Genomic DNA, 10382 nt, shown 5'->3' with positions numbered 1-10382 from the left:
AATGTTTGATTAGCATTAATGGCACTTGCATGCAAAGGAACAAAAGTTTCTAACAATTTTTTTATGTTGCACTTCTCTTTCAAATGTTGCCAATATCCAAATTAAAGGCTCACGATGTCAAAATAGTCACATTAGCAATTAGCATGGACACTGCTGCACACTGATGTTTGCAATGAGCAGATGTTTAAATACAATGTACATGCAATAGCAGCACATGTAAAATAAATGTAAAAACATGGCCTGAGTCCATGTCAATTCCCAGGTGCAAAAATATCATCATACATAGAGAGAAAACATAATACCCAAACCTTTCTAACACAATAGTACAAACGCTACCATGCAACCTGTGATGACAATCAAAATAATCTCATAAAACCTTAAATTTACTAATAATGAAAATGCACATATGCAAAAAAAATGCAAAAGCTAATGAAACAATGAAACATCAATACATCAGTTTTGATGATTAAACAAAGAAAAAGAGCCTGATGAGGTGTAAACAGGAAATATTAATGTTTACAGTGATGACAAAATGCAGTAGCACTTGTATAGATAGAGTGTCAGGGTGAGTAATTCAGTGACATGGTAGCATTGTTAGAAATTGCACAGCTTTGGTTCTCTGTCATTAGCCTTTAACCAGCAGACAACATTGTGAGAGCTCATCAGTGAGTTTGACCCTGAGGGAAAGTCCCTGAGTACTGTGTGAAGCTAGCACAGCAAACTCTGACTAATAGGTTTGCATAACATTGATCTGACTGGCTGTCCACTGAAGAGCAATCCCCAACTCCACACTTCAGCAAACACACACACACACACACACACCAGTGAGGCCCTGGTCTGCCACAGCTCAGATGCCAAGAAGCTTTGAACTGGAGAGTCTAAATCAGCCGGCCCATGGCTCTACACGGGCTCTGTTATTAGGTAACAGAGGCTTTAGAGACAAGGCTAAGTAGCTGGTGTTGGGTGGAGAAGCAGTGGAGCCACAGCGGAGGACCAACAACCTCTTCTCACTGATTATCCATTACCTAACCAGACAGAGTTAACCTTTTGCTGTTCTCAACCTGCTGAGGAGTGTGGCCAAAAGTTTTGTGGTGAGCTAAGCTCTCCGGCAGTCATTCCCTGGTGGAGGATTGTGATCTTATTGAGAAAAAGCCACTGAAGATTATACAGAAAGTGATGCATGTTATCAACACTGTGTGAGATTCACCTGTAAGAATGCATCATAATATTTCTGCTCAATGCTCAACAACTTTAACTTTTCTGTTCTACTTGAAGTTTTCTCTCCTGACTCTCTCGACCAAACCTATTCTCATTATGTGATATTATGATCCTGTGTATGAGTGATTACAGATGTCTGCTTTGTGCCAGGGGATTTCCCTGTAATCAATAGACAAAGCAGAGGTCAGTGGACACCAGAGAGGAGCAGGTGATCCTCCGGCAATCAGAGAACAAGTTCAGCTCCTGTGAGTCGACCTGTGACTTAACTGCACAGAGCTGTGCGTCATGAGCAGCCGGCTAATGCTCAGGCTGACTGGATTACCCAGCAGGTGAATTTATTCTCAACCAGAACATGCTGAGAGTTGCGTGTTGAGCATCTTGAGAACCATTTAGAGAGACACAAGTGTCTGCTCTGTGTATGTGATCTCTGATTTCTCTGCACCCGCTGGAGGGGAAATCCTCTGAACTTGTCTGGGAACAACCCATGAGCGAAAAAATAAAAACGCTTGGGGAAGACCTGAGTCACTGAAGACATGTGCTGCACTTATCACATAATCTAATGTTTTCTCATTAGGAGCAGAGTCCCACAGATGTCCTCTGATAAGGCAGCATGAATTGAAAGAGATGTAGAAGATGCAAGGAAATGCAGCACTTTCCTCACAAAAGTCACGTTTAACACAACACAAATACAACACTATATATCTTCTGCAGAGCGATTATACAGCTACTGATAGAATACAATGTAATTATCATGTCTTTGTTAGACTTTTCTCTTGGCCTTTCTCTTTTGATACCAGGATCCTAAAACATATCCAATGCTTAAAGAACTCCCTGTCAATAATACCAGTTTTAAAATGTAAGAAAATAGGTTTGATAAGATCATACTGTTACAATGCATATTTTAAAATCAATGTAAAATGATGTCTCAATAGAAAAGAAAATTTAAAGAAAACTTAAAAATCAGTACATCTACTCAAGTACTGTACTTCATTGCAGTTTTTCAGTACTTGCACCATACTTTAGTATTTCCACCTCATGATATCATGATACTTCCACTCCACAGATCAAGATTTTAAACACTAAATATATAAGCAGTGTATAAAAATGATGTACTGTTACAGATTAAACGACCAAACAATAAATAAAACAGTTAATATTAACTCCAGCTTGACTAACTTCAATATTTAAATTTTGATTACATGTCAGTGCATCACTAATTATGATCCAACACCATTATTCTCAGTTGAGTAATTTTATCAGGTTATAAAATAGACAGGTTTTCACTGCAGTTCCCTGCTGCCAGAAGATACAAGAAAGTGGATACGACACCACAGCACAAACACAGTTCTAAAAGCTACAGCAAAGTCATCTGCATTGTTTTGGAGTTTTATTTTTATCCGTTCAGAGGCAGCAGAGTGAAAAACAGCTACACCTTGACTTCAGAGAGCTCCGTGGCACCGATAAGCTGAGTCAGGATGGGCCTGTGGACTCACGTCAGCAATCTGTTAGGAGTCAGGGCAAGGGTTTACTTAAGGACCTTTTCACTCAGCATCTCCTCTGGGCTGTACCGTGACAACTATGACACCATGGGTTGGGTTTAAGTCCTCACCTGTCTGCAAACATGAGACTGTGACATGCAACACAACAGATTCTGTATTAATAAGTCTTCATGTACAGGTATTAGCAGTAATGATATAAAAATGGTGAAAATAATGATGAAACATGCGATGCATTCCCTTTAAAATACAAAAAAACTTCTCTCTTTTAACCTCCTGATGTGACATGGATCATACTTCCATTTTCATTTATTGATCAGGGGAGAGCACTGACAACAAGATCCAAAATGCTGTGTAATGAAGCGGAGGTATAATTGTTGTGTCTACCATGTGAGTCAGCAGTTTGGATAAAAGGCCACCTGCTGTCAGACATGGCCGCAGATGGAAGTGGAGCTTGGCTGCAGATCTGAACTGGCTTAATGGAAGCCTAAATGACTCCCAGCCAACAAAGAGAAAGAGAGAGAGAGAGAGAACAGTTGCAGCCTCATAGATAGCAGAAGAAGGCATATATCTGGATGGGAGGAGCTGGAAAGAGTAGAGATGATGAAGGGGAGGTGGGGGAGGAAAAGAGTGTCCAGGTAGGAGAGGAGGGGAGTACGACAGACACAGGTGTGGAGGAGGAGTCCAGGGACAGAGGGAGGTGAGGATGAGCAGATAGCCATACGTTAACGTGGTGAGATTACGCAACAGTGAAAAGCAGGTAAGCTGCTGATCTGCAGCTGCCTCGCACACATGGCCTAACCTGATGCTTTGTCTTATTGCAGGGACACACACACACACACACACACACACACACACACACACACACACACACACACACACACACACACACACATATCAAAACTAACTCCTCACCTTACCACAGACTTGCATCAGAAAGTTGCATTTTAGTGTTAAAGATATGATGTTGTGGCTATGAAGACTCTCTCATTAATTTGAACCTATAGATTATTTGAATGGAAAGGGGCGGAGGTCAATGTAGTTGCTGATATCAGACACACATGCTGAGGGAAGAAGAAAATTTGTGGAAGCGTATTCATGAATTCAACTCAACTTTACATTTTAGCAGAAAGTCTCTTCTTTCCTTTGCTTGCAAATTCCAAACATACAGCCTCTGTGAGACTGTTTACACAGTATAGAAAGACACCACTCAACAAATTATGGCTAGTTTGTGGAGCACACTCACTGAAAAACTAAAGCATCAGTGCAGACAGATCATGTCTGAGTAGCTGCTGTCAAGACTTTGAGCACTGATGAACCCATTCAGACATTTGTGGAGTCTTCACACAGCTACAGAGACACAGGTTAATGTTTTAGTGCCACCTAGTGTTTGTATCTTCAAATGGCATTTGCATCCTAACGTAGATAAGAACACTCCAGGTTCAATGGCCCTTGATTTGATGACATTAACATCTTGCGCATCAGCTGTACACTCCAGGTGCTTCTCAAACAGAGAGCCCTGGTGAGAACAATACATTATAATAATGCCGGTCATGAATCCCTCTCATAATTCTGATTAATCTCTCTCTCTCTTATTGCCTTCTGCCAGCTCCCAGCCTCACTTAGCAGGTGACACATTTAGTGTCAAGAGGCTAAATCTGCACCATCTTTTAAAAGCACTGAAAACCTTACATGTTTCCTTTTGATCTGAATTTATATTTTGTGGTTCCTGCAGCATGTTTCTATCATTCCTATTTTATTTTCTGTCTTTCTTCTTTCTCTCCTGTAAAGCATTTTGCAACTATTGTTTATGAAAAGTGGCATAAAAATAAAGTATATTTTCTTGTGGTTGAGATAATGCTTGCTGCTCACTGTGGCTTGATGAGTTTATATGACACTGCTAAAACACAAGTAGCAGTTGTGTCTGCAAAAACCTGTCAATAAAACTCTTTCTTTTAGTGCTTATTATGGAACTTGTTAATGTGAATGTGATGTTGTTAGTGAACTGCCACTTTGCATGCACTCAATAACCACAATTACTGCTACTTTTTAAATGTTTTTCTTCTACAGTTATTATTTGCTGCTACAGCTGCTTGACTTCCCCTTGAGGATAATCAGTTTCATATAATTGAATCTCAAATTTCCACTGAATATAAAGGAGCTTATTTACGATAACAAGCACACACAGTGATAGACATTGACAGACATTGTGCTCTTTGTAGGCAGCAAGGCAGTTACCGACCCTTGGTCGCAGCCCCAATGTTTAGTTTTGTGCACCAATCACCATCCTGAAGCCTCCTGTGAACTGGTTGTTGTGTGTGTGTGTGTGTGTGTGTGTGTGTGTGTTTGCGTGTGTGTGTGTGTAGTAGGATTTTTTTGTTGTGCATGACATTCATGATTCTGAAGTGGTTATCTTTTGTTTTTGAATAATAGTAAGAAAAAAAAAGTATACGGAATACGAAGGGCAATATGAAGGGCAACGGGAGGGTTAATGAATGGCAACGAAAGTAGGGGAGGGGGCTCTCTGTTCTGCTTTAAAATCAGCTTCTCAAGCTTAATCTTCATGTAAAGTAAATGGGTGGCCAGATTTGATCCAGCTAAACCAACTCTACTTTGTCGCTCTTAACCTTCAGTTTCAGCCCCAAAGTGAGGAAACAGCAGGGTCAAGAAAAACATTCTCAGGCTCCAGCTGAAAAGGTGAGAGCTTCACTCTGATGGAAATTCCATTTTGATGCCATTTAAAGTATTTGTATAGTTTTGCTGCAACATAAATCAAATATTTTTGGTGCATTTGATGCACTTTCTCAGTGAGCACCCATATGTTTGCTTGTGTCATGTTAATCATTTATTCATAGCAATTTGACCTGTGGACTTTCACTGCATGCCCATTCTTTTTACATTTATAAAACATAAAGATGTATAAAGAGCATTTTTTAACTTTCCGTTGTGCATTATGTTCAACCTCTTGTGAGTTACTTGAACATCAAACATGCAGCTGTACAGATTATCACTACTGTTGCTTTTACACAATATCAATAACTTGTCAGCCAGAATGAGAAGTCTCTATGTCCAGTGTGTGAGGAAACTGTGGGGTTCAACACAAGCATCCCAGCTTTTTAAAGTAACAAAACTGCCCAGATCTGTACGTCAACTGCAACATAAAATAGTATGTGCAATTTGTAATTCAGTTTGGGCATTAGATTCTTTTAAGTGTACAAAAACTGTGTTCTTATATTTAAACTCTGTGACTGTATTACTTTTGTCTATCCTAATCTCATGTTTTATATTACATAATGTGTTCTTATACACAAACAAAAATCAAGACAGTCTCATTATATTCACACTATAGATTAGTCTCAATACTGAATCAAATATAGTATAGTATGATTAGAATGACATGATAAATTCCTTTTCCCTTTTTTTATTGACTTAATATTCTTTACCACATTCTTACATCACAAGACATGTTACTTTTTCAAATGCTCACTGCGTAACATCATATATTCTCAGATACTTCATATATTTCAACTTAATAAAGATCTGCAGATACTGTCGCAGTCATGTCTAGAGCCTGTCTTTGCTTCATACAGGCATGACGATAATTAACTGTACACTCAAAAGTCTTAAATTCCTCAACAAGTGCAATGAGGTCAGTTTAAATTTAACTATAAGCAGGAAATAGATACCACATAGGTGAAGGGATGAGTGGACAGTGGACTTTATTGTTAAAAATTAACACTAGCCTTTTTTTATACACTAGGTGATATGTGAGATACTCAAAATGAAGTGTTTGTTTGGTCTGCTTATTTATGTATAGATCTTCAGTAATATAATAACAACAACAATAATAATAATGATAGTTATTGTTTATTATTAATATTATTATTATTAGTAGTAGTACTAGTAGTAGTGGTGGTGGTGGTGGTGGTAAAAGTAGTATATTTGTTTTTGTTCATGTCAATGGTATTGTGGCTTGTTTGTTTTTTGTTTTGTTTTTTTATAAAAAACAGCTCTTATTTTGAAATCCTCCAAACAACCTAAGTAGTTCTTCCTGGATCAAGAGCAGGAGCACACCAGAGCACAACAGTCTTGTGAGTGCAGCCCAGTCTATCCCTGATTTCTGCAAGTTTCTGCAAGCTGACTTCTCATCTCATCTCATCAGTTTCATATTTGGCCTTTACCTGCATCGCTGGTACCATTTATTATAGTTAATGAATATATGAGTGTAATTAATTAGAAGTGACTTGAGTAACTGAGGCATCCATCTTGGAAACTAGTCTGACAAGAAGTCCCTGATTCTGATGCTAGTGGCTAGTCAGTGAAATGATATTTTGACATCAAGCACTTTGCATGAATCCCACCAACGCCGCCTCACCCCACCTCACCCACTCACATATACACACACTGTGAAGTATATGTGAGTGGGTGAGGTGGGGATACAGATTTAAAAATCTAACAATAAACTGCAGTCAACAGCCTCTAAGAATTAGGTACTGGGGCCTCTAGCAACTCCAATCCCACTCTCATTGTATTGCATTATGTATTAATTATAGTTATTAACTCAATTAATCACACATTAATACAGTATATAGTGAAATAGAGGCTACAATACTAGGTCACTAGGTAACAATGCACATCCTGAGTCAGGACCCCTATTTTTGTATTGCCTGTACTTATTACTTGAGTACCTCCATTGTATGCTTCTTTATACTTGTACTATATTAGATGGAAATACTGCTTTACATTTATTTCACAGCTAGCAGATTCTCCTTAGTTTAAAACTTTAAATACAAAATCGTTTTGAAATAAGGTTAAGCGTATCAAGAAGCAGTTAAAATTAGCTCCTCCTCCGCCAGTAATCCTATAACAATATACCTAGGATTGTGAGTACTTTTACTTTTGATAATTTGTATTGATAATACTTCTGTACTTACTTGTAATGTAATTAGTCTGAGTATGTTTACACTAAAATGTTGCTAGTTTCATTACAAATGTTTGTCTTCCACCGAAACCTATTTATTTCCTTTGTTTTTTCTCGATTTTATTTTGTGGATTCCTCCTTGTTTTATACAGTATTGTTTTCTCTGTCTCCTTTATCTCCCCATTTCTCTTTCCTTTGCCTGAAAATTGTAACTTCTCTCTTAAAGTACTTAACTAATTAAGTTTACTTGTTGCTTGCTTCAGGCTATGGAAGAGGAAAAACCATGGGCTCTGCTCTCAGCTGCGGGCGAGCAGGATTACCTTGAAGCACTCACTGACATAATGAAAAAACACTTCCAGATCATTTGCTACAGAGACTTTCTACAAAACCCTCAGCTACATGGTCCTAAAATCCAGGCCATATTAGTGTGGGGCGCCTGTCCTGCAGCCAAGCCCTCGATGCTCAGTTTACTCCCATCACTGAAGGTGGTCGCAAATGGAGGAGTGGGCATCGACCACCTTGATGTGCCGTACATCAACAGTCTTGGGGTGAAGGTGACCAACACGCCCGGTGTGGTGAGTGACGCCACTGCAGATATTTCCATGGGTCTGCTTCTGGCATCGGCACGGAAAATTGTCGAGGGTAAGGTCAAAGGTCAACTCATTCCTGACCTAATGTGGAACAGTTTTAGTGCAATTCAAAAACCAAGACCTACAGATTTTTCTACCAGTATGTCAAAAATGATTCAGGGTTTTGGGGATTTAAGGGTTTTACTTAATTGTATTTATGAATGATTCTGCCTGATCATAATTAATTTCATTGATAATCTGTTTTTAGGTCACCAAATAGCTGTTGACCCTAAGACCACCCATATACCACAATGGCTGATGGGAGTTGAAGTCACAGGATCGACTCTGGGGATCATAGGAATGGGACACATTGGATTCAAAATAGCTCAGAGAAGCAAAGGATTTGACATGAAGATCCTCTATTACAACAGGAACAGAAGGTAAAAATGAAGTGACAAAATAGTTAGAAAAATGCATCTAAAGACTCAAACATATATTAATGATCGCCCTCATCTTTTCCTCTGTGTTGTTCAGAAGTGTTGAGGATGAGCAGGCAGTGGGAGCAAGTTACTGTCAGAACATGGACGACCTGCTGAAAGAGTCAGACTTTGTGATGCTGGTGGTCAACCTCACTCCCGAAACCACCGGGCTGATCGGCCACAGAGAGCTGTCTCTCATGAAACCCACAGCAACACTGGTCAATGTCAGCAGAGGTGAGGATAATGTCAAGAAGCCAAAGCCATTGTTAATGTTGCTCTGAAACCACAACCTTTTTAGTCTAATTTTGTTCTTTTCATGTCTCAGGTCTGGTTGTGGACCAGGATGCTTTAGTCAAAGCTCTGCAGAGTGGAACGATTCGAGCAGCTGCACTAGACGTGACTCATCCTGAACCTTTACCAAGGTCTCATCTGTCTGAAAACACCCACACTCTTCAACCAGAGCCACTATAACTTTACATTAGCGGCACAAAATTGATGGTTGTATAATTGATGTACTCACATACGCGGTATTCAAGGGAACTCTGCACCTTACATACAGGGTTTAGAAGGAGAGTGAAAGCATTTGAATAAAAATAAGTGAGTCTGTATTGTTCATTAATTTACAATTAGAAGCCATTGTGTTCAGGTCAGGGTCAGAACCCTCTTATATAAATTACTAGTTTGCCATTTACTATGATTATTATTTATTTAAATATGTGTTATATGAAAGCTGTCACTCATATTTATGAACCAACAGAGACTAAAGACTCTGCACCTGTACAGCAAAGACTTTGAGGCCTCTTTTAGCTCATTGTTTTGGTTGTCAGGAGACCAAAAACAGAGCTAAAAGGAGAGTGAATATTGGACTTAAATTCTCAGTGGATAGAAACAATAATAACTACAACTTTCCTGAACATTCACAACAATTTAGAAGTGATAATATGTCATTGTTGTGTCTTCACCTGTTCACTTCATAGTGGCCTAAAAATCTATTAATGTAACTTCAATTTTTGTTTTTTTCTAAAACCTAGGACAGTTTTCAACCTCAAGACCACATTTCATTTTTAAACAAACACACAGAACAACTCATTGCTGACTTCTAATAACTTCTCTTCTTCATCCTGTGCAGGAATCATCCTCTGCTTGGTCTTTCTAATGTGCTGATCACCCCCCACATAGGCACCAACACTTACGCAACAACCAGAAGGATGGTGCAGAGGATGGTAGAAAATGCAGTGGCTGCAGTGAAAGGCTTACCTATTCCCAATGAAGTCAAGCTAAAATAACTTAACTGACAGTGCATTATCTGTCTGAATTTAGAAGTGCTGAATTGTTTCCATTAGCATTTCTAAAGGAGAAATGCTTTTACTTCCTTATAAATTAGTTTAAACCTGTTTGGTTGCACGTTGATCTGTCTAATGGTCTGCCGCAATCACTGTGATAGACATGATCATTTATGTTACATTAAGAAAGCTAATCAAATTGCTCCTCTGTGTTGGATATAAAGTGTTGGATATAAACTCATATGATGATTTTAAAGTTTTAAAAATAACAACTTTTAAAACAACATTTTGATTAAATGACTGTTACATTAAAATGCAAAGTTTATATGTATATCCTGTGAAAACCTGTTATCACAGGTCAAAGATCATCAAATGAATCAATAAATAAATGAATAATCAAGCCCCCCTTTGTTCAG

At 38.7% G+C, this 10382-nt stretch overlaps 1 protein-coding gene across 4 annotated transcripts; it reads left to right on the top strand.

The window, feature by feature from the left end:
• Positions 1-5084: 5084 nt before the first annotated feature.
• On the top strand, positions 5085-10367 carry zgc:136493 (uncharacterized protein LOC692276 homolog). 4 transcript variants are annotated; one of them, XM_051067019.1, is made up of 7 exons: positions 5085-5411; positions 6725-6805; positions 7899-8277; positions 8473-8644; positions 8742-8917; positions 9009-9105; positions 9813-10367. In XM_051067019.1, the coding sequence occupies exons 3-7, from the start codon at positions 7902-7904 to the stop codon at positions 9967-9969; spliced, it is 978 nt and encodes a 325-aa protein (XP_050922976.1). In that variant the 5' UTR covers positions 5085-5411; positions 6725-6805; positions 7899-7901; the 3' UTR covers positions 9970-10367. The 4 variants fall into 4 exon arrangements, with proteins under 4 accessions (XP_050922976.1, XP_018553567.1, XP_018553565.1 ...); XM_018698051.2 differs by having other exon boundaries at positions 5093-5411; positions 6725-6906; positions 8739-8917; XM_018698049.2 differs by having other exon boundaries at positions 5094-5411; positions 8739-8917.
• The last annotated feature ends 15 nt before the right edge of the window (positions 10368-10382 follow it).

The sequence above is a fragment of the Lates calcarifer genome, linkage group LG3 (assembly GCF_001640805.2).
Source record: "Lates calcarifer isolate ASB-BC8 linkage group LG3, TLL_Latcal_v3, whole genome shotgun sequence".
NCBI lineage: Eukaryota > Metazoa > Chordata > Actinopteri > Centropomidae > Lates > Lates calcarifer.
Note: the sequence above shows the minus strand (reverse complement) of the source record. Positions and strands in the feature narration are given on the sequence as shown.

What these genes read in the sequence shown, in the direction of transcription:
- zgc:136493 (XM_018698051.2), top strand. Translation starts at nt 7,902, where the DNA reads ATGGAAGAGGAAAAACCATGGGCTCTGCTCTCAGCTGCGGGCGAGCAG. An exon ending in TATTACAACAGGAACAGAAG is followed by an intron (nt 8,645 to 8,738) that starts GTAAAAATGAAG and finishes TGTGTTGTTCAG; the next exon opens with AAGTGTTGAGGATGAGCAGG. An exon ending in CATCCTGAACCTTTACCAAG is followed by an intron (nt 9,106 to 9,812) that starts GTCTCATCTGTC and finishes CATCCTGTGCAG; the next exon opens with GAATCATCCTCTGCTTGGTC.